Below are 22,203 nucleotides of genomic sequence, written 5' to 3' on the forward strand. Positions count from 1 at the left end.
CAGTAATGCGTTGGCACCCGCTGCCCAGGAGGCTGTGCCCCATGCTGGGGCACAGCCTAACCCTAACTTTAACCCTTTGGCCCTGGTGGGCCGCAGCAGCTGCCTGTGGAGGGGCTTGGGCTTCACCCAGCTGCTGTGCTGTCTCCCCATGTCCGTGCCCCTGTGTGACCTGAGCCCCGCTGTCCCTGTCTCTTTGGCCCCCATGGCAGTGGGGCTGCCCAGGGCTCTGGCAGGGAAGAGCTTCACACCTGCCCTGCTCTGACAGCTGCATGGATAGCAGGCTGGCTCTGGAGGGGTAATGTAGGGCAGTTTCCCAGCGGGGGGCAGGGTTGGCGGGTGACGGTGAGCCGGGCCCCTGGCCAGCGAGAGGGTAGGGAGCACTCTGGGCCGGTGACAGAGGGGACAGGCCGCCTTGCCCCATGCCACAGCCCTCTCAAGTGGCTGCTTTGGGGGCTGGCGCCAGGCCCAGCTTTGTTCTGTAAGCCTCCTGGCGCCACCGTGCCTGGGTCTTTTCCTGGCCTCAGGGTGCGGCGGTGCCCGAGGGCCAGCTCCTACCTGCTCCCATGCCAGGAGCCAGCCCCGCACACCATGGCCCCGCCTGGACAGGAGTTGCTCGTCATCCTGCCGTCCCAGTCCCACTCCAAGCCCTGCAGGGCCGGTTCTCTTGAATGCCCGGCAGAGCCCTGAGCCTTCCTAGGGATTGGTCCGAGGCTGGGAGGAGCCCTTGGCTGGGAGGCTGAGGTCACAGCTGGTCAGTCCCCCAGGCCAACATCTGCAGCAGAGGCGGCAGGGCTGGCCCGGGCCGAGGGGGTGGGGTGCCTCCAGTCCCCAAGGGCCTGGTGACCGTGTGTCCTGGCAGGCCTGGGGCAGAGCGGAGCTGGGCACGGACGTGCAGCACAAGCCGTCCGGGTGCTGCTGAGGCCCTGAAGGTCGGTCCCAGGGGCCCCAGGCACAGGCAGGGCTGGGGGAGCTGGTGTCCCTGTCCCGAGGCTCCGGGTTGGGCCCTGGGGCTGGAGCCGCGGGCCACGCTGTCGCCGACACAACCGCACGTCTGGGGCGGTGGCAGTTTCACTCGCGTCTTGCTCCCCTGCACAAATGTCTTCCAGATGTGCGGTTGGGCGCCTGCGGGGGCCGGGCCAGCCCTGGGCGGTGCCTTTCCTGCTCAGAGGGGCCGCGCTCCAGGGCATCGAGTCAGTCCAGTGCCCAGCGGTGACCAGCAGAGCCCAGCTCAGCCAGGACTGGGTGATGCAGCCCTGCACATGTGTGCGCCAGGCCTACCGCCCTGCCTGGGCCTCGAGGGCTGCGAGCTTCCCAAGGGTGGTGCCCGGCCAGCAGTCTAGGGGTTAAGGTGACGGACGGGTTAAGGGTTCAGGTTACTTTTCCTGGAGCCCTCAGAAGAGGAAGCTCCCTGGAACAGCAGAGCCAGCGACAGAGGCACTCTCGGAGCCAGCGACACTCCCGGTGAGGCTGCTTCCAGCCCAGCCCAGAGCACCGTGAGCAGGTGAGGCCACTCCCAGCTCAGACCAGGGCACCCGTGAGCAGCGCACCCAGAGCTGACCACACAGAGGTGAGTGGGAGCCTCCTGCTCCAGCTGCAGCCTGGCAGAGCTGCCCCTGGCACACGCCTGCAGTGCTCCGGCTCCAAGCTCCGGTGGGTAACAGGCGGCGTGTTTTGTGTGCGTGCATCTGGCTTTGGGGTGGCTGCATGTGCCTGGGGTCCTGGGCACAGGGGGGCATGCAAAAGAGGACGGGGGGGGCGCGTGCATCTGTGCCCGGGTGCAGTCTGGGGAAAGCATGGCTTTGTGTGGTCAAGGGGGCATGTTCTTGTGTGCTGAGGGCTAGGGGCTCTGGGGGGGTTTAGCAGGTGCCTGTGGGTGGGAGGGGGCGTGTGTGCACACGTGTGTTCCTATGGCTGAGGGATGTGCGTGTGCCCGTGTGTTTGCATGTGCATGTGTGCCTGTGTCTATGAGGGGTGTGTGCGTGTGCATTTGTATGGGTATGTGTGCCTGTGTTTGTACTGAGATGTGCGCATGCATGTGTGTTTGTATGTGTACATAAGTTTGCACGTGTGCCTGTGGCTGAGGGGTGTGTGTACCTGTGTGTGATTGCACATGTGTGTACCTGCGGCTGGGAGGAGGCGTGTGCATGTGCACAGAGCTGTTGGGCGTGCATTTGTTCTGGTGTGGGGCCGTGTGTGCCCCACGGTTTGCTCGGCACTCTGGCCGTCTGGGCCTGCTTGGGTGTGGTTTGGGCACACCTGGGCTGTGGCGCATTCGTGTGAGCGTGTGTGCAGCGAGGTGCAGAGAGAGACAGGAGCTTGGTGCGCATCGGGGGCACCGTGGCTGTGGGAAGCAGGAAGGGGGGCGGGGAGCCCAGGGCACGACCCCTCCACCTCCTCCTACCTGGGGTTGCTCCTGGCTCCGGATATGGCCGGGAGGGGGCCGTTTCCCCTGACAGCAGCAGGGGCTGGTGGAGCCATTTCCCCCGGATCTTGTGGTGCTTTGTTGTGCAAAGCCATCCCCTGCCCTGCTCCATGCAGGGACAGGCCCCAGGGGTAGGCCCCGGGAGTGGCTGGCTGGGAGCAAGGAGGGCTTCCCTGGCACCTGGCCCCCAGTGACCCGTGCGGGGCTGGAGCTGCCCCAGGCGCAAAGTCCAGGAGCACCGGGGACGTGGGGGCTGGGACAGGGGCTTTGTGCCGGGGAGAAGCGTGGAGTTTGCTCTGAGCAGCTGCCCAGCGCCGCCTCCACGCAGCCCAAATGGCCTCCAGCTGCGGGAAGTCGCAGACCGTCAGGACACGGCCGGGGCTGCTCTGAATTGCCCCACGGCCTGGGCGGGCACAGGGCCCTGGGCTGCAGCCTCTGGAGCTTCGGCCCGGCTGGTCCAGAGCGTTCGCTCTGGCCGGCTCCCTTGCTGCCTGGCGGGGCTCTGCAGGAGCTTGGTTGGGAATGGGTCAAGCGGGGCCACCCCCCACCAGCAGGGCACAGGTGAATTCGTCTTGGCCCTGCTGGTAAACTGAGGCAGGGGAGGAGCTGACCCTGCCTATTCTCTCCAACAGGTGCTGTCCGCCGAGGCCTCGCTGCCCACGTGCTGCTGCCAGGTGGGGGGGGGGGATGGCTCCCCAGCCTCCAGCCACTTAATTACTCACCCATTAACCCAGGGCTCATAAACCTGCCTGGAACCCGCAGATAAAAGCCAGCACCTGGGTCGCAGCTGCCTCTTACTTGTGCCCACGCCAGCTCTGCCATGGCCGCGGGGTTCTTCATCAGCAAGACGCTGGGCATCGTAGGCATTGTGTTGGGCATCGGCGCCGTGGCCACCATCATCGCCCTGTCCGTGGTGTACTCGGAGGAGAAGAACCGCAACACGGCTGCCGTCAGCGTGCCCAGCACCACCCCCTCCGGGGCCGCGTCCACCACGCCACCCACCTCAGGCCCCAGCGGGCCCCAACAACCCTGGAACCGCTGGCGGCTGCCTGACTCGCTGAAGCCGCTGAACTACACGGTGACGCTCCAACCTTTCCTGGAGCCCAATGACCAGGGCCTCTACATCTTCAAGGGCAACAGCACCGTGATCTTCCAGTGCCAGACCGCCACCAACCTCGTGCTGCTGCACAGCAAGAAGCTCAACTACACGAACCAGGGCAGCTTCCTCGCCTCCCTGCAAGGCCTCGACGGTGCCCACACGCCCGCCATCAACCGGAGCTGGCTGGAGCCAGAAACCGAGTACCTGGTGCTGACGCTGATGGAGCCGCTGGTGGCAGGCCGCCGGTACCAGCTGTTCAGCACCTTCGTGGGGGAGCTAGCCGACGACCTGGCCGGGTTCTACCGTAGCGAATACATGGAAGGCAACGTCACGAAGTAGGTGGGGCTGGCGCTGGCCAGAGGTGCCTGTGCTCGGGGGCAGCCAGCTCCTGCCATGGGCTAGGATGGGGGAGCCCCTGGGATGCAAGGCCCCCCACAATGTGCAGTGCCGGCAGGGCAGGGTGTGGGACTGGGGCTTCATGCCCCCAGCCTCAGCCCCCTGCACCCCTGTTCTGCGCCTGACCCCTGACCCTCTTCCCGGGGCCAGGTCCCAGGAGGGGGCTGGGGGCGCAGAGGGTGCGTGAAGCTCCCAGTTTCCCCCCTTCACCTGCCCAGGGGGTGCAAACAGCTGGGGAGCGGGTGCCAGCAGGCTGCAGCCGCACGTGGCACATGCCGCTGCGTGCCCAGGCTGGCTGCCATCCCCCTCCTTGCCGGGACACCGCCAGCTCCCCTGAGCATGGCTGGCAGGGGGTCCAGGTGGGGGAGGGGGTTGCCAGGCCATGGCGTGGGGGTCATAGCGGGACACGGTGCAGCATGGCATGTCCACGGCACCCCCTCATGAGCCGCGGTGGCCGTCAGGGTGGTGGCCACAACACAGATGCAGGCGGCAGACGCACGGAAGGCCTTCCCCTGCTTCGACGAGCCGGCCATGAAAGCCACGTTCGAGGTGACGCTCATCTACCCAGTCAACCACAAGGCACTCTCCAACATGCTCCCACAGAGTGAGTGGCACTGAGGACGCGGGGTGGACGCGGTTTGGGCCTCATGCTCGTGGGGAAGCCCCCCCGGCAGCCTGCAGCTCCCCAGCTGCCATGCGGCTCCTCCCTCGCTGCAGGGTGGCCAGACCTGCCCCGTGGCTGGCGGGAGAGTCATAGAGGCCCACGGGAAGCAGGGGGTCTCCTCTTACACCCACCTCACTGCTCGTCTCGCAGGCTCCAGGCAGCAAGTCGTCGATGGTGTCATGCGGGAAGTTGTCACCTTCCATCGCACACCCCCGATGTCCACCTACCTGCTGGCCTTCATCGTCAGCGAGTTCACCAGCGTCGACAACCAGACGGATAATCTCCTGGTAGGGAGGGAGGGAGGGGGTGGGTGGCCTGGGGCCTCTGGCTGGCAGGGGGTCCTGGCTCAGGGCCTGGGCCCCGGGTGCTGCCAGCCTCCGCTGAGCCCAACCCTTCCCCTCCGTGACAGGTCCGGATCTGGGGCCGGCCCAATGCCATCGCGGAGGGGCAGGGCGCCTACGCGCTCGAAGTCACCGGGCCCATCCTGCGCTTTTTCGAGAAACACTATAACACGCCGTACCCCCTGCCCAAGTCTGGTGAGCACCGCATGGGGCTGGCACGTGGCCGTGGGCACTGGGGGCCGCCTGCACTCAATATGGGTGGGTGGTGCTGTGGGCGGGTGGGGTCCGGTGGGGTCCGTGCTGTGGGTGGGTGTCCCGTGGAGGCTGTCTCATGGGTGTATGGGATCCTGTGGAGGCTGTCCTGTGGGTGGGGGGTCCCATGGATGTTGTCCTGCGGTTGGGGGGGTCCCATGGAGCCTGTCAAGTGATCGAGGTGGGTCCGTGTCCCAGATCAGGTGGCACTGCCCGACTTCAACGCGGGCGCCATGGAGAACTGGGGACTGGTGACGTACCGCGAGAACTCGCTACTCTTCGACTCGAATTTCTCCTCCATCGGCAACAAGGAGCGCGTGGTCACCGTCATTGCCCACGAGATCGCCCACCAGGTGCCTGCCCCACCTGGGCTAGATCCTTCCCTGTGGGACTGGGGGCACAGTGACCCCCTGCAGTGATGGTCCTGGGGGGCACGTGGCACAGCCGGATGAGGACTCTGGGTTGTGTGTTTATCGGGGCCCAGGACTGACCCCCCACTGCCTTTCCTTGTCCTCAGTGGTTTGGGAACCTGGTGACCCTGCGCTGGTGGAATGACCTGTGGCTGAACGAGGGCTTTGCCTCCTACGTGGAGTACTTGGGGGCTGACGCCGCCCAGCCCACCTGGAGAATCGTAAGTCAGCCTGGACCCCCCGCCAGCCCCGCGGGGCTCAGAGCCCCCTCCCGGGGGGGCTGCCGTGGGCAGAGGGGGAGAACTGGGGCTGCCCGTGGCCGCCAGATGCAGGTGCTGGCAGGATGTCTGCCCCGGGGCTCAGGCACTGGCCCTGACCCGACCCCTCTGCCTGCTCCTGCAGAAGGACCTGATGGTGCTGAACGATGTGTACCGTGTGATGGAGGTGGACGCGCTGGCCTCCTCCCACCCCCTCACCTTCCAAGAGGACGAGATCAATACCCCTGCCCAGATCAGCGAGGTCTTCGACTCCATCTCCTACAGCAAGGTCAGGCCCACACCGGGGCCAAGCAATGGCACAGGCGCATCTAGGAAGCTGGAAGATGGGTACAGAGGGGATGGCGCATGCTCACAGTCCACCCCCCTGGATCCGGCCACGGACCATGGAGCTGGGGCAGCGTGGCTCAGGGCAAACCATTCCAGGAGCTCGCAGAGAGCAGCTCCAGGGCATCCTGCTGCGTCTGTAGCACCGGCAGCCAGGGAGCAGCCAGGTGCTGGGAGCTGCCAGATGCTAACACAGCTGGAGGGCACCGTTCTGCCTCTGGGGGCCAGAGTCACTGTTGGGGTTCAAGTGCCACCCTGCGGGGTCACTGGGAGGCCTGGGCTGGGCTGAGCTGTCGCTGCCCCTGCCCCTGGCGCTGTGCTCACAGCCGGGCTCTGCTCTTTGCAGGGAGCGTCAGTGCTACGGATGCTTTCTGCCTTCCTCACTGAGGAGCGGTTCAAGAGGGGGCTGCAGGTAAGGGTCCCCGGGGGGTTGTGGGGACTGCGGTGCCGGTACAGAGGGGTCCCAGACCCGGGGCTGGCTGGAGTGGAGGTGCTGACGCTGCCTCCACCCTGGTTCATGGGCTTTACCCAGGGGTGCCAGGCCCTGGCGGTGGGGAGGGGAAGGGAGCTCTGTCTCACGTCTGTGTTGCTCTGTCTCCTAGTCCTACCTGCATACTTTCGAGTACGGGAACACCGTCTACAATGACCTGTGGACTCACCTGCAGAGGGTATGTCCTGTTCCCCCCCCAGCCCGCACTTTGCCTGCCGGGTCATCTGTGTCTGGCAGCGATGTCGCTCTGAAATGCTACATGGCTGCCAGCACATGGCAGAGCGAGACCTCTCGCACATGGGCCTCAATTCCCTTGCATGCTGATATAGGCATGCAAAGCACTGGTGTGCACATGGGGTGCCAGGCAGGGCTTCGCCCGGGGCTCTGCTGCCTGGATCCCCTATAGCAGAGGGTGGGGTGGGGGGCAGGAGCTGGGCAGCCCCATTCTGTGCCCCATGTGGGTTGGGCCGAGCGCGGGCACTGATCCTCACCCCTGCTCCGTGCCTGGGGCAGGTGGTCGACGCAGACAAGTTCAGCCTGCCTGACTCCATCAAGAACATCATGGACCGCTGGACGCTGCAGATGGGCTTCCCCATGGTCACCGTGGACACCACCACAGGGAGCATCTCGCAGAAGCACTTCCTGCTGGACCCCACGTCTGTGGTGGATCGGCCCTCCCAGTTCCAGTGAGTGAACCCCTGCGGCCCCGCACTGGGGAGGATGGTCCTTTGCCCCCCCTGAGCACCCTGGGGGGCGTGAGACCGCTCATGAGACCCCCTCCCTGAGCATCTTGCCAGCCTGGGGCGGGACAGTCCTGGAGCCATGGGGTGGTGAGAGCAGCAGCAGCCCAGGGGTGGGTCTTACTGGGGGGTGGCAGGGAAGCCCCAATCCTGGGGTGAGGCCGTAGCCATCAGTCACCCACCTGTCTGTCTGCCTGGCACAGGTACACCTGGATCGTTCCCATCACATGGAAGACCACCACTGGCGCAGAACAGACGTACTGGCTCACGCAGACCACAGGTACCACCACTGCGGGCTGGGCTGTGGGCACCGGGTGCTGCAGCAGTGGGTAGGGTGGGGGCATGGGGTCAGGCACCAGAGCGGGTATAGGGTGCCCCAGCACCAAACTGCATTTCCAGAGGCTGCAGAGCCTTACTGGGGGCATTTCCCCCTTGGCACTCCCCTGAGACACGCTGGCAAGGGCAGCAAGAGAGGGACTGGGGAGCGGCGGCTGTGGGGTGGGGACGTGGCCCTGGGTGCGGGGGGGGTCTCTGCTGCAGGTCCTGGTGCCTAACACCCCGTCTGCTCCTCCCCCAGCCACGAATCCATCCTTCCAGGTGTTGCAGGCCAACTGGCTCCTACTCAACCTCGATGTTAAAGGGTATTTCCGGGTGAACTACGACACGCAGAACTGGAACCGGCTCCTCGCCCAGCTCAGCAGTGACCACCAGGTACTGGGGCCTGGCCCTGGCTGTGTGGAGCCCCAGCGGCTGCAGGGGAAGCCAGCTGGGACCGTGCCCTGTTCCTGCTCCCTGTGTGACCGTGTCTGTCTCCCAGGTCATCCCGGTGATTAACCGTGCCCAGATCATCGACGATGCCTTCAACCTGGCTAGGTGAGAGATGGGGTGACAGCCCTCTGTGCCCCCCACCTGAGCCACATCCTGCCTGGCCTGGCTCCCCAAGCAGCTGCAGGGACCCGGGGCAGGATTGCTGGTGGGATCAGCTGGTGCCTGAGCCCTGCGGTCTCCCCACAACAGGGCAAAGTACGTGCAGGTGGAGCTGGCGTTGAACACGACACGGTTCCTGCAAAAGGAGACCGAGTACCTGCCCTGGACTGCCGCCCTCAACAACCTGGCCTACTTCCAGCTCATGTTCGACCGCAGCGAGGTCTTCGGGCCCATGCAGGTGGGGACCCCTCTCCATCCTGCCCGCTAGCTCCCGTGGGGTGTGAGCTGCAGGGTCTGCAGAGCACGCAGGAGTTCGGGCTGGGGCAGCAGGGCTGACACTGCGCTCTCCACACAGAGCTATGTCCAGAAGCAGGTGAATCCCCTGTTCAAGCACTACAAGACCATAACCAGCAACTGGACCACCATCCCGGAAAGCCTGATGGACCAGTGAGTGCAGGAGGTGGGGCAGGGCTGGGACCCTCCACGCCCTGCCATGGGCTGGCTGGGCTCCACTGCTGCTGCCTCAGGGGGGCTCCAGGGACCCCTGCCCATTTTTCCCACCTCTGTCCCTGCTGTAGGGACAGCAGGGATATAGCTTTGTCAGGGCCGGGGGGCCGGGCTCTCCCTGCCCAGGCTCAAAGCCCATGCACTGCGGTGCCTTCACCAGGCTTCTGGACCCCAGCCCCTGTGCTGCCCCATCCAACCTGTGCTGCGCGGTGCCCCCGGGACCGGGGTCTGTCCCGGTAGGGTCCCCGCCCCACTCCATAGGGGCTGCTGGGTCCCAGGCCCTGACTCCGCTGCCGCTTCCTGCCAGGTACAACGAGATCAACGCCATCAGCACGGCCTGCTCCTACGGCATCCCCGAGTGCCTGGAGCTGGCCACCGCCTTGTTCGACCAGTGGAAGGCAAACTCCACGAACAACCCGTGAGTGCCTCCCAGGGCTGGGGCCAGGCCCCCCTTGGGGTGCGAGGGGGTGGGGGCCAGGCTGTGCACCCCACGCAGCCTGAACTCCCCCTGCCCCGGCTCAGCTGGCTCCGTGTCCTCCCCCCGCAGCATCCACCCGAACCTGCGCTCCTCCATCTACTGCAGCGCCATCGCCACGGGCGGCGAGGCGGCCTGGGCCTTCGGCTGGCAGATGTTCCTCGAGGCCCCCGTCGTGGCCGAGGCTGACAAGCTCCGCTCTGCCCTGGCCTGCAGCCAGGAGCCCTGGATCCTCAATAGGTGGGGATGCGCCTGCCCAGGAGCCATGTCCGTGGGAGCACGGGGCGCAAGGCACCGGAGGGCGTGATGCCTCGCTGCTGGGCACCGGCCAGGCCTCTAGAGCACGGGGCAGCTCTGGGTGCCACGTTTGATAAAGGACACGGGAGAGTTAGAGAGGTGGTGAAAAGGTGATCGAGGGCTGGGGGGGCTAAGTGACGCAAGGAGAGGCAGAAAGAGATTGGTATGATCAGCTTGCGGAAGTGGCGCTGGAGAGGGGACGTGAGAGCAGTCTGCAGGGATGCCAGGGAGAGGTGGGAAAGCACCTCCTCTCTCGGCGCAGAGAACCACGGCTTGAACTTGCAGCAGAGCACGTTTAGTTGGAGATGAGGAAACGCTTTGCTGTCAGAGCAGAGCTGCCGGGGGAGAGACGCCAGGGGAGGGGAGGATTCAAGGAGAAGCTGGACGGGCACTGAGTGGGATGATCTGGGTGCAGCGATGCCTGTGCTCTGCTGCGGGGATCTCCCAGGCTTCGGGCTCTGCTGGTTGCCCCCGCACCCCCCCCCCATGTGTCAGGGGGTTTTAATCCTCCCCCAGAGGCACTGGGTGTTTCTGCAGCCCCGGCTGGGGCTGGGCTGTGCCAGCGTTCCCGCAGGGTCCCGGCTGGAGGGTCTTGCCCCCGCACTCAGGCTCGGCCCCACACTGCACTGGAGGCAGGAAGGGATTTCCCCCCTGCTTAAACTGGTCTGGACTGGGCAGGGGGGTTGCCTTCTTTTGCAGCGGGGGCACAGCCTTGGCCTGGGCTCTCTTTAGCATCCACGACCCCCCTGGCAGCATCAGGATGTTGGCAGCCACAGCTCCTCTGCTTTCCTGGGGGCAGGGGCAGGGGCAGAGGCGGGGGCGATGCCTGGGGCTGTCAGGGGTGACTGTCGTGTGGCTTCGAGGCCGCACACAGGGTTTGTCGGGGCTGGGGCTGGATGTGACCCTGCAGCTGCCTGCCAGCCCCACAGCCCTGGGATACTCTGACTAGGTGGGGGGCAGTGCCCATGGCCCTGTGCCTGCCGCATCCCCACCGTGCCCTGACAGCCGCCCCCGCCCCAGGTACCTGGAGTACGCGCTGGACCCTTCCAAGATCCGCAAGCAGGATGCCACGTCCACCATCAACAGCATTGCCCGCAACGTGGTGGGCCAGACCCTGGCCTGGAACTTCATCCGCGGCAACTGGGCCACGCTGTTCCAGCAGTGAGGACAACGGGGCAATGGGGAACGTGGGGGGGCAGGGGCAGGAGGGGGTGGGCGCATGGTGCCCCTGGGCTCGCCTGTGCCCGGCTCAGCCTGCCTCTGCCCCGGGCAGGTACGGCGGGGGCTCCTTCTCCTTTTCTGGCCTGATCCAGTCCGTGACGCGGCGCTTCTCCACCGAGTTCGAGCTGAAGGAGGTGAGGCCTGTCCGGGCGGGGAGAGGTGGGGTGGTCCCGGGGCCCCTCCAGCCCAGCCCAGCCCAGCCCAGCCCTGGGTACTGGGGGGTGCCTGTGCACCCGGCGTGACCCTTGCCCAGGCATCCCTGCAGCCTGGCCCCTTGGGCTGGCTCTAGGCTTGGGGTCCCAGGTGGGGTTGCTGCCATCTCCCTCCCCTCCCCTCCCCTTTCCCCCACTGACGCCTGCCCCCCGCTTCCCGCAGCTGGAGCAGTTCAAGGCAGACAACATGAACGTGGGCTTCGGCTCGGGCACGCGGGCGCTGGAGCAGGCCCTGGAGCGCACCAAGGCCAACATCAAGTGGGTACAAGAGAACAAGCAGCCGGTGCTGGCCTGGTTCAAGAGCGAGGCCAGCTAACGGGGCCAGCGCCACCCCAGACCCGGCCTCACGCTGCAGGTGGCAAGCGGGGCAGGTCCCGGGGGGCTGCGGTACCCCAGCTCCGCTCCCCGGGGCCCCAGCCCGGGGCTGCCACCCCTGCTCCCAGCCTCCCCCGGCCCCGGGAGCCTCCCTGAGCCCCCATAACGGACACGCTCCCACAATGCTTTGCACTGCCTGCGATCCCTGGCCATGCTCCCACAATGCTTTGCACTGCCTGGGAGTCCCTGGCCACTCTCCCACAATACTTTGCACTGCCTGGGAGTCCTTGGCCACACTCCCACAATGCTTTGCACTGCCTGCAATCCTCAGCCACATTCCCACAATGCTTTGCACTGCCTGGGAGTCCCTGGCCACATTCCCACAATGCTTTGCACTGCCTGGGATTCCCTGGCCACGCTCCCACAATGCTTTGCACTGCCTGGGATTCCCTGGCCACGCTCCCACAATGCTTTGCACTGCCTGGGAGTCCCTGGCTATGCTCCCACAATGCTTTGCACTGCCTGGGAGTCCTTGGCCACACTCCCACAATGCTTTGCACTGCCTGCAATCCTCAGCCACATTCCCACAATGCTTTGCACTGCCTGGGAGTCCCTGGCCACGCTCCCACAATGCTTTGCACTGCCTGGGATTCCCTGGCCACGCTCCCACAATGCTTTGCACTGCCTGGGAGTCCCTGGCTATGCTCCCACAATGCTTTGCACTGCCTGGGAGTCCTTGGCCACACTCCCACAATGCTTTGCACTGCCTGCAATCCTCAGCCACATTCCCACAATGCTTTGCACTGCCTGGGAGTCCCTGGCCATGCTCCCACAATGCTTTGCACTGCCCAAGCTCCTGGTTCTCATGATGCTTTGCGGCCCGTGCTGCAGCGCCTGCCCTGGGGGGCTCGCGTACCCCTATGAAGCCCTCTCCGATGGGAGGGCGAGGGGAGTCGGGCCAGCTCCGCGCCCGCGCTGTACAGTACTTGGTGCAATGCCAACCCTGTAAATAAAAGTGTTGCGCTGAGCTCTGGCTGCAGCAGGGCCGGGCGCGGGGGCACGGGCGGCCAGGCCACCACAAAGGGCGGGGAGCGGGGCTGCGCCGCAGGGAGGGGAGCAGCCTGCGTGGCTTGTGGGGGAGCCTCTCGGAGGGGCCCGGCCGAAGGGCACAGGCTGACGCAGGGGCTGGCGCAGGTACGCAGCAGTGCCTGCTCTCCCCTGGCCCCGGTGCACGGCCCCCTTGCAGGGCGCTGCAGCAGGGGCGGGCGTGGGAGCCCGGAGCCTCCCGTGCCCCTGTGCCCACCTTGGACCCCGCAGCGTCCTGACGCCAGCTGCGGGGCCGGGCGCAGGCTGCACCCGCTGAGCATGGGCCCGCGGTGCAGGACCGTCATAGCTGCGGTGCGGGGACCCCCGGCCGGGGAAAGGGGGAGCCCCCTCTGTCAAGCCTGGCGGCTGTGGGGGCTGCAGGGAAGGACACGCCCAAGCTCCTTCCTCTGTGGGGGAAGCCCTGAAAAAGCAGGGTCGGATCCGGAGGGGCACCCGGCCCAGCTGCCCTGCCTGTGGCTCTGTGCCCCAGCTGTCCCAGCGTGGCCCCGGGGACACCGGCAGCATGCTGGGTCCCCCCCGCCCCGCACGGGAGAGCCCCGCAATGACCAGCCAGTGGGCGTGCAGCAGTAACGAGGTTTAATGAGGAGCCATTTGTTTCCAGGGGGACCTGGGGGCAGCAGGGACCCGGCGGTGGAGATCCCGGGTCTCTGCGGCCCACGCTCTGCTCCCCTCAGCTCCACCACTCCTGCGGCCAGGCTTGGGCGCTCTGGAGGTGGCTGTAGGTGACCTGGGCACTCTGCGGGCAGCCGTGGGGGACCTGGGCGCTGTCCCGGGCTGGGGAGATGTGACCCACCTGCTGCTGAAAGAGAAACCGCCTGTTAAACCCTCCGCCTGGCAGGAGCCTCCCGCCGCTCGCCCAGCCCCGACGGGGACACCCTGGGCAATGCCCGGGCAGTCCCCGCTTCCCCTGCACCTGCCCCCCACCCAGGGCTCACCCCCAACCCACGGCCCAGCCGAGGAGAGCAGCAAGAGCCCCGTTCCCAGTCCCCTGGCCGAGCTGCTGGGTGCTGTGAGCCCGGCCTGGTGCCGGCTGTGCCCAGGCTGCACCGCGCCCTGCCAGGTCGGGTCCCTCCCTCCGCAGCCAGCCACGTGCAGCCCCGAGCGCCCCGCGGGGCACGGCAGCCCCAGGGCCAGGTCTGGGCAGCGGCAAGCGCCTTTCCCCAGCCCCAGGCAGCGCAGCCTGGGCACTGTGGCTGGGGCGGGGGGGCGTCGTGGAGAGGGAACCGTCCTGCAGAAGCGGGGTCTCTGCTCCAGGCCGGGCGGCCGAGGACCTACCTGGCAGCAGGCAGGGAGCGGGGGGGAGCCCCACGGCCGCGTATCCACGGCTCCTGTCCCGTCGGGCTCGGGGTCGGCTGCAGCCTCGGAGCAGAAGGCGGGGAGCATCCAGGCGGGGGGCTCGGGCAGCTCCAGGGGGGCGCCGGCCTCGGGGCAATGCGGGGGTGACACCCAGGCCCCCGGCTCCCACAGCTGGGCCCCGCAGGGCTCGGGGGGCGTCCCCGCCTCGGAGCACGAGGAGGGCGAGACCCAGGCCCCTGCTCCCGTGCTCTGGGACCCGGCCGGCCCCGGCGGGCTCCCTGTTTCGGGCGAGCCCCAGGGCTCGGCGGCCGGCTCCTGCAGCGCTGGCGATGCCGCCCCCAACCCCGGCACCTGCGAGCAGCCGAGCCCGGCGGGGCAGAGCGTGCAGCGCCGGCGCGGGGCGGGCGGGCGCGGGCCCAGCATGGCGGAGAGGTGCGCGATGTAGCGGCTGGCCAGGCGCAGCGTCTCGATCTTGGTCAGGCTCTGCCCGGCCGGGGCCAGCGTGGGCGGCAAGAAGTGGCGCAGGGTGCGCAGGGCCCGGGCCAGCGTCCTCATGCGCAGCTTCTCGCGCTCGCTGGCACTGCGCCGCGGCTCCCCGCAGCCCGCCCGGGCCCTGCGGCCTGGGCACGGAGCCGCCACGGGCTCGGCCGGCAGCGAGAGCGCCCGCCTGGGCCCGTGGCCGACGAAGGGGTCCCGGGCCGGCGCCGGCGGGGAGCTGAAGGAGTCGGAGGAGGAGGACGGAGAGGTGGACTCGGCCGGGGCCCAGCCCCAGAGCTGCGGCAGGGCAGGGGCCGGCGGCAGGCAGAGGCTGGGGGCCAGGAGCGAGGCCGGAGCGCTGGCCATGGCGGCTGGGCTGTGTGCGGAGAGCCCCCGGCCTGGGCTTTATGCCGGCCGAGGTGTGAAGCCGCCCCTCCCCGGGCTGCCCGAGGTGTCAGAAGCCGCAGGGCCCGGCCGAGGCCCTGGGAACGGGGGCCCATTTGCGAAGGTGTCGGTTCTGACTCCTCAGCCCCTTAATTGCTGCCTCCCCGAGCTGGGAAGTGTGCGGGGAGCAATTCACATGCCCCGAGGGCTGCTAATTTCCTTACCAGCCCCTGGCCCGGCTGCCCACGCGGTGCCCTCCATAGCTGGGTCCCCTGGGCCCAAGGGCACGGCCCCGAGCCGTCCCCCCGTCCCCTGCCCTGGGGGTGCTGGGGGCGGCGTGGCAGGCTCTGGGCCCTGCATTCGACGTGGTTTCCTGGTGGCACGTGCAGGGCTGGGGCTGTTCAACGGGTTTGCTGCTGGAGTCGGGACGCTAGGTCCCCGGGGCGATAGACCCGGGCAGGAGGATGGGAGAGGAGAGGATTTCAGCAGGACCCGGGCAGGGCGGAGGGCCGTGCTGGGGCCAGCGGGATGAAGCTCGGTGCAAGGCGCTGCAGCTCAGGGAGCCGGGGCGCAGCCCTGCAGAGGGGGCCTGGGGGTCTCGGTGCATCCCAGGCCCCGGGGAGCTGCCAGTGCAATTCTGCACAGAGGCCGCCGCAGCTCTGGGCTGCCTCCTGCCTGGTGCGTTCGGTGCAGGGCACGGGAGGTGATGGTGCCCCCCTGCTCGGCACGGCTCAGGCCTCAGCGCGAGAGCTGCGCGCCGTTCTGGGCTCCACGTCTTAGAAGGAGCTGAAGCCGGAGGGGTCCAAAGGCAGCGCACGGGATCCTGGTCCTAGAGGAGAGGCCGAGAGAAGGAGGGCTGTTGAGCTCGCAGGGAGGCGAGGAGAGGGGCCGCGGCGGCAGTCTGTGCGTGTCTGACGGCTGCCGTAGACAGATGGGACCGGCCCGGATGGAAGCGGCGGCTCCAGGCCGCAGCGGAGACGGAGATTAGATCGCAGGAAGGACGTCCTGTGCAAGCCACGGCACGGCCTGCCCTGGGTGGGGGATCTCTCGGAGGCTTCCCAGAGGAGGCTGGATCGGCGCCTCTCAAAGCTCCTTCGCCTTGGGGTCAAGATACCCCCTTCTGCCTCTCTTCCCTTGCAGGCAGAGTCCTCGACCCCCTTCTCCTAGCACGTGGCGGGGGGAGAGACGTCCCCCCGCCCTGGGACATGCTGCCAGGGGTCCCCGAGCCTGGTGGGGTCACCTTCCCAGGGGGCCGGGAGCAATGGGGCCGTGTCCAGGGCACATCCCCGACCCCAGGGGCTCAGGCCCCTCTGGGAGAGCTCGGCCGTGGGGCTCGTAGGGGAAGCTCTGTGCCCACCCGAGGGGGCCGGCACCTGCCAGGTTGAGGCTGGATCTGGGAGATGGAGTCTGCCGGGGCCTGGGGGGCCACACGCGGCTGGGCAGGGAGGGGAGGGGGCTGCAGTGCAGCTTCCCCACGGGGGCCGGGGAGGTGTCGCCGGCCCACCGCCCTCCTGGGCTCGGCCCCAGCGCATATGCAGCGGCAGCTCTGGAGATAAGCAGCCGGGAGGAATAACTTATTCCAGATGGTACTGGGCCTGGGGGTAGCGGCCGGAGGGGTCAGCGCCAGCCCGGTGGGGGTCCCCGGGGCTGGCTGCCAGGGGCTGCGCGGAGCGGGTGCCTTCGGGGCCTGGGGCCGGGCGGGGTCCTGGCATGGGGAGGGGAGCCCTGCCCCGGGGCCAGAGGTCTAATTACCAGGGAGGGCAGCAGCTAATGAGAGGGGGCTGGGCTGGGAGCGGGGAAGGGCAGGCGGGGTGCCAGGGGTCCGAAGAGATTCAGCCAAGCCCCACTCCAGCGCAGTGCATGGGCCCAGGATCCAGCCTTCCTCCGTCCGGGCCTCAGTTTCTCTACCTGTGCATTGGGAGCGTGTAGGAGCAAGGGGCAGGTGCTTGTGCTCCCAGCGTGGAAGCACGTCAGGCCACGCCGGGGATGCCGTGGGCTCCATCAGCCAGGACTGAGCGTGCAAAGCCCTTCAGCTGTGCGGGACGGCGCTCGCCTTGGGGCATGTGCGCAGGGTTCGAATGCCGGGGGAGCTCGGGGGGCTGAGCGCATGTCAGAGCTGAGATCCCCCCTGTAAGATTTGAAAACCATGACCTGGGGGGGTCTCCGATTTCATTAGGGCATCCTGGGGGGCAGCCCAGGTCTTTTTGCAGCCTCCTCCAAGAGTCCAAGTGTAGTTCAAGCCCTGCACGTGTGCACGCGCCTGCGTTCGTGGTGGGGTCCGCGCACCCCGGGGTGGTGGAAGCGGCCGCTGCGCCCCGTTCCCTGCAGCCCCTTCTCCGCTCTGTTTTGCTTTCCAGCCCCGCAGCGCCGGGTTTCCCTGGAAACTTTCACACCGTCCTGTCGAGTGACACCTGGGCCGGGCCTGGGAACGGGGCTGGCGGCTCCCTCTCAGCCCCTTCACACCTCCGCTCCCCTGGATGCACGACCGCAGGCCTAAGCGGCTGCCCACCCGGGACGCTGCCTGGGTCTGGGGATCTCGTCCCCCGCGGGAGGGCCGAGGGGGGCAGCCCAGCTGGGAAAACGCCGGGGTCAGGATCGGGCACGTGACAGCCAGGCCTGGTCGGGGATTGGGGCCCAACTGCGCCAGGCAGAGCCCCCCTCAGGGCACGTAAGCTAAGCTCTAGCCCCACTTCACAGATGGGGAAACCGAGGCACGGAGCCGGGCATGACATGATCAGGTTTATCCAGGAGCCAGCTCCCTGCCTGCTCATTGCCCTGGAGGTATCGCGGGCGTGTGATGGACCGACGGGCAGCACAGCAGGGAGCAGAGCGGGGCCGGATAACAACCCCTGCCCCGCCGCTCTGCCATGCCCGGGGACCTGGCTGCTGGCCTGGGCCAAGCCTGGGGGGACGGCGGGGGGCCTTCATTGCCACCCTGCCTGTCCCTACAGCAGGCAGGGGCTGGAGCACTGGCCGGACAGGAGGGGATCAAGGCCGAGGCCGTCTGTGCTCGAGTGTCCCCACGTCCAGGCTCTGCTTTGTTCAGCACCTGCCTCGGGCCTGGCCCATGCACTGCCCCGGCGCCTCGCCGGGGCCAGCCGTGCCGGGCGATGCTTGGTGCTGGGCACTGGCCGCCGGGCTCCTGGGCTGAGTCCAGCAGGAGCTCGGGGAAGGGGGTGCTCCAGGGTCCTTTGCCTGCCTGGCGCCTCCCTGCCCCGTGGCACCCTGTGCACCCGGGGCAGGATGGCCCTGCCCGCCCAGCGCAGGCACCAGGTGGTCACCAGCACGCTGAGGGGCCCGCGGCTTGCCCTCCTGCTCGGGGCCCTGCCCTCGCTGCCCGCGTGGGGGGGTGAACTAGCCCCCGGGAGCGCCTGGGACACCAGAGAGGGCTGCCCCAAGTCAGAGCTGCCCCCTCTTCTCTGCAGAAGCTGGGGGTGCCCCGGGGTACCCCCTGCTCCAGGCTAGGCCAGGCTGTGCCCCAGCTTTGTGCCCCGTCCCGGTTGGGGGCTAGCAGCTGAGGAGAGGGGGCAAGACGGTCTGGCCCCGCTGCCCAGCTCAGCCCCAGAGCCGGGCAAGAGCCGTGTCAGGCAGGGGTCGGGGTGCTGGACTGCTGCTCCAGTCTCGGCTCCGGGGCCTCCCAAAGCCCAGGCCCCGGAGAGGCGCTTGGAGGCCCAGTGTCAATGGGGTTGGCAGGCGGCTGCTAATGCAGAGCCAGGCCCCCTCCCCGCCTGGGCTCCAGCGCTAATGACCGCCAAGCCCCAGGCTAATCAGGCTCATTCCTCCTGCCTGGGGCAAGGGGGCTTTGAGGTGCAAATAGGAGCCCGCCCGCCCGCCCTTGCCCCTGTAGGATGTGGGGCTGGACGGCTCCAAGGCCGGGGCGGTGCTGGGCCGGGCTCCTGGGCTGTGGGGCCTGCCGGGGAGTTTCGTGGGGTGCTGCTGTGGGGACAGGCCTGTGCCCCCCCAGCCAGCCCCTCGGTTGGGGCCCTGGGGACCAGGACACATGGCAGCCCCCATGGCCATGTGGGAGTGCACATGTGCATGTGGGTGAGTGTATGTGAGTGTGTGCAATGGCACGGGTCAGACCGTGTGCATGCAACCCCACGTGTGTGCAAGCCTGACTGGGTGTACGTGTACTTTTGTGTGCAACTGCACTCACGGCTGTGCCTGTGTGAATGCATGTGTGCACGCCTGTGTGCTGGTGTATGGCTGCATGTGGCTGGGTGTGAGTGTGGCAGCGGGTGTGTGAGTGCATATGTGCAACTGTGAATGATTGCACCGGGTTGTGGGTGAGCACAGCTGTGTATGTGAGTGCGTGCATGTGGCTGCACACATCTGTGCTAATGTGGTTGCACATTTGAATGCACGTGCGCAACCAGGTGTGACAGCACCTGGCTGTGGGTGAGTGTGGCTGCACATGCAAATGCATGTGTGTATGCGCAACCACGTGTGACAGCACCCAGCTGTGTGTGGGCATGGCTACATGTGTGTGAGGGCACACGTGAAACCATGCACGACTACACCTGGTTGTGCATGCTGCAGCTGTGTACAAGCGCATGGGTGACCACATGTGACTGCGCACGGCTGTGCGTGGCCACAGCAGAGCGTGTGTGACTGCACGCGTGACCATGTGTGAGCGCACCTGGCTGTGCGTGAGCACGGCTGCACACGTGGGCGCAGTGCAGGGCTCTGCAAAGGGGCCGTTACGTCAAGCAGCAACATGAGCTGCCAAGGGCACCCGGCGGCGGCTGCCGGAGAGCCCCGCGTGCCACCCCAGGGACAGCCGCAGCTGCGGCCTCCACCCTCCTGGCCCCGTGGGTGCAGGATCAGGATCGTCCCGCGGCCACCGAGCCCCCGAGCCAGCCGCGGCCTCAGCCCAGCCGGACAGCAGAGGCCAGCTGGAGGTGAGGGGGTCACCCCATCCCGTCCCCCCTGTGCCCCCACCCCAGAGCCCAGGGGTGTCTCCTCCAAGGAGGGGATAGGGAGCTTCTTCCCCAGGGGCACCCCACACCTCTGCCCACCGCCCCGGGGCCCAGCCCAGCTCTCCCCGGGGCTCGGGGGCCTGGCGCATGGAGCAGGGCCGGGAGCTGGCACGCCGTCTGTGTCCCTCGCAGCGCGCCCCCAGGATGAACGCCAGCGGGGCAGGGGCTGGCAATGGGAGCGCGGGGCCCCTGCGGCTGCCCACCTTCTCGCCGGCGGCGCAGGCCCGCGTGGGCATCACGCTGGCGCTGTTCACGCTGGCGGCGGGCGGGAACGCGGCGGTGCTGCGGGCGGCCGGCGGCAGGCGGCGGGGACGGCGGTCCCATGTGCGGGTGCTGCTGGCGCACCTGGCGGCTGCCGACCTGCTGGTGGCCGTGGTGGTGATGCCGCTGGACGCCGGCTGGAACGTCACGGTGCAGTGGTACGCGGGCGACCTGGCCTGCCGCGCGCTCATGTTCCTCAAGCTGCTGGCCATGTACGCCTCGGCCTTTGTCACCGTCGTCATCAGCCTGGACCGCCAGGCCGCCATCCTGCGCCCGCTGGCCATCGCCCGTGCCCGCCGCCACAACCAGCTTCTGCTGTACGGCGCCTGGCTGCTCAGCGCCACCCTCGCTGCCCCCCAGGTACCTGCCCCTGCCCCCTCCACGCGCTCCCGGCCCCGGGTCGGGTTCACGAGGCCCCCGGGGTGCATATGGGCACGGGGGCAGGAGATGCCAGCATCCTCCGCCAGGCGAGCCTGGCTCCCCACCCCCTGCACGCGCCCCTGCGTGCGGCCCGAGGGCCAGGGTGTGGGGTGGGCACCGGCGTGGGGCTACCGCCGTGTCCGCTTGCAGCTGTTCCTGTTCCGCACCGTGACCGTCCGCGCCGCGCAGAACTTCACGCAGTGCACGACCCACGGCAGCTTCCCGCGGCGCTGGCACGAGATCCTCTACAACATGCTCAGCTTCGCCGGCCTCTTCCTCCTCCCGCTGCTCATCATGGTCACCTGCTACGCTCGCATCCTGCTGGAGATCTCCCGCCGCGCCGGCACCAGCCTCTGTGAGTGCCGCGGCCCTGGGGATGGTGTGGGGGGCTGCCCGGAGCCCCGCCGGGTGCTCCGCTCCGGAGAGGGAGGGTCCGTAGCACCCGGTCGTGGATGCCAGAGCAAGGGCTGCACCCCCAGGGCCACAGCTCCAGGCTGGTCCCTCTGCCCAGGATCAGCTGCCTTTGCCGGGTGCCCGCGGGCGCCGGTCCAGGCGGTGCCCCGCTCACGGCTGCCCACGTCTGCCGTTGCAGTCTCCTCCAAGGAGGCACCACTGCGGCGCTCGAGGAACAACATCCCGCGGGCACGGCTGCGCATGCTGCGGCTGAGCCTGGCCATCGTGGGCTCCTTCGTGCTGTGCTGGACGCCGTACTACCTGCTGGGGCTCTGGTACTGGTTCTGCCCGCGCACCATGGAGCGCCACGTGCCCCCCTCGCTTGCCCACCTCCTCTTCATCTTCGGCCTCCTCAACGCCTGCCTGGACCCCCTCACCTACGGCCTCTTCACCCTGCCCCTGCGCCACCGGCCCCGATGCTGCTGGCCCTGTGGGCATCGCCCGCCCCCGGGGGCTGAGCCCACGTCCCCGGCCACGGGCTCCTTCCGCTGCTCGGCCTCCTCCATCCAGGCCCGGCGGGGAGCTCCGGGCACGAGGCACGAGGCTCCCGACGCCCCGGCCGACCTGGGTCCCAGGGCCGGCAGCTTCCACAGCAGCTCCCTGTGACCGCACCCGAGGGGCCGGCCTGGGGCCCTGCTGGCATCCAGCTCCCCGGGGTCCCCGGGGCTGGGGCACAGGGCTGGGCAAGCGGAGCCTCCTCGACCCCCAGCTCCCGGACCCCCAGCACCGGCACGAGGGGCTAAGGACAGGCCTGAGAGCCGGAGGGGAATGCCGGGGTCCGGGCTCAGCCGTGGGGTGGGGGACCCCTGGGACAGGCAGCCTGGCGGGGCACTGAGGACGAGACAGGATCAGGCCCGGCCGGAGGTTTTCAGGGTTAACCCTAATCCGGCCCCGCACCCCCGTGCACAGGCTCACCCCCTCCAGCCCAGGGGTGACGGGGGCACCTGCCTTGCCACTTTTTGGATAGACGTGGCCCCTCCCTTTACATAAATATTCATGAAAGACGTTGGGACTGATTCTTGCCCCGCAGAAAGTGGCTCGGGGTGGGGCGGGGGCAGCAGGACTTTAAGGGGGGGTTGGTGAGCTGGGCGCGGCATCGGGGTCCCAGGGCTGAGCTGCTGGCCCCGTTGGGGCTGGGGGCACGCGTCCCGTCTGCGCCCGGGGCTCAGGGGCACCCCTTGGCCCGGCCCCGGGCAGCCTGTGGAGCCTGGGTCAGGTCGTCCGCTATGGGGGGGCCGGCGATGGGGACAGCGGAGAGCAGAGGGGCATCTCCGGGGCAGGATGCAGCCCTGCGCGACCCTGCTAGCTCCTCCTGGCCGGGGCTGGGGGCGGTGGGGCCCTGGCAGGCTCCCGGGCAGGGGTGGGGGCCGGCGGGAGCGGCCAGGACGCTCCGCTCCTGTTCCCAGGTCTTAATCCGGGGAAGATTTTTCCTGGAAGCTTCTGCTCCTGCCGAAGG

The 22,203-nt window shown here is 68.2% G+C and overlaps 3 protein-coding genes across 4 annotated transcripts; 2 read left to right on the forward strand and 1 right to left on the reverse strand.

The window, feature by feature from the left end:
* Positions 1–1,194: 1,194 nt before the first annotated feature.
* Positions 1,195–12,397, forward strand: ANPEP (alanyl aminopeptidase, membrane). 2 transcript variants are annotated; one of them, XM_059714478.1, is made up of 21 exons: positions 1,195–1,567; positions 3,055–3,856; positions 4,379–4,521; positions 4,732–4,868; positions 4,991–5,117; positions 5,373–5,527; positions 5,692–5,805; positions 5,987–6,130; positions 6,533–6,598; positions 6,789–6,854; positions 7,190–7,362; positions 7,620–7,696; positions 7,994–8,127; positions 8,234–8,289; positions 8,434–8,581; positions 8,699–8,790; positions 9,158–9,268; positions 9,398–9,565; positions 10,643–10,783; positions 10,896–10,977; positions 11,219–12,397. In XM_059714478.1, exons 2-21 carry the CDS (start codon positions 3,243–3,245, stop codon positions 11,369–11,371), a joined length of 2,901 nt encoding a protein of 966 aa, XP_059570461.1. In that variant the 5' UTR covers positions 1,195–1,567; positions 3,055–3,242; the 3' UTR covers positions 11,372–12,397. The 2 variants fall into 2 exon arrangements, with proteins under 2 accessions (XP_059570461.1, XP_059570462.1); XM_059714479.1 differs by having other exon boundaries at positions 1,195–1,501.
* Positions 12,398–12,834: 437 nt separating this feature from the next.
* Positions 12,835–15,594, reverse strand: LOC132244256 (mesoderm posterior protein 1-like). Its single transcript, XM_059715373.1, has 2 exons — positions 13,753–15,594; positions 12,835–13,276 (listed from the first exon to the last, which is right to left on the reverse strand). Exons 1-2 carry the CDS (start codon positions 14,614–14,616, stop codon positions 13,148–13,150), a joined length of 993 nt encoding a protein of 330 aa, XP_059571356.1. The 5' UTR covers positions 14,617–15,594; the 3' UTR covers positions 12,835–13,147.
* Positions 15,595–19,700: 4,106 nt separating this feature from the next.
* Positions 19,701–21,751, forward strand: LOC102565418 (gonadotropin-releasing hormone II receptor). Its single transcript, XM_006259914.3, has 3 exons — positions 19,701–20,234; positions 20,445–20,649; positions 20,887–21,751. The coding sequence occupies exons 1-3, from the start codon at positions 19,701–19,703 to the stop codon at positions 21,351–21,353; spliced, it is 1,206 nt and encodes a 401-aa protein (XP_006259976.2). The 3' UTR covers positions 21,354–21,751.
* The last annotated feature ends 452 nt before the right edge of the window (positions 21,752–22,203 follow it).

Source organism: Alligator mississippiensis, chromosome 11 (assembly GCF_030867095.1).
Source record: "Alligator mississippiensis isolate rAllMis1 chromosome 11, rAllMis1, whole genome shotgun sequence".
NCBI classification, from domain to species: domain Eukaryota; kingdom Metazoa; phylum Chordata; order Crocodylia; family Alligatoridae; genus Alligator; species Alligator mississippiensis.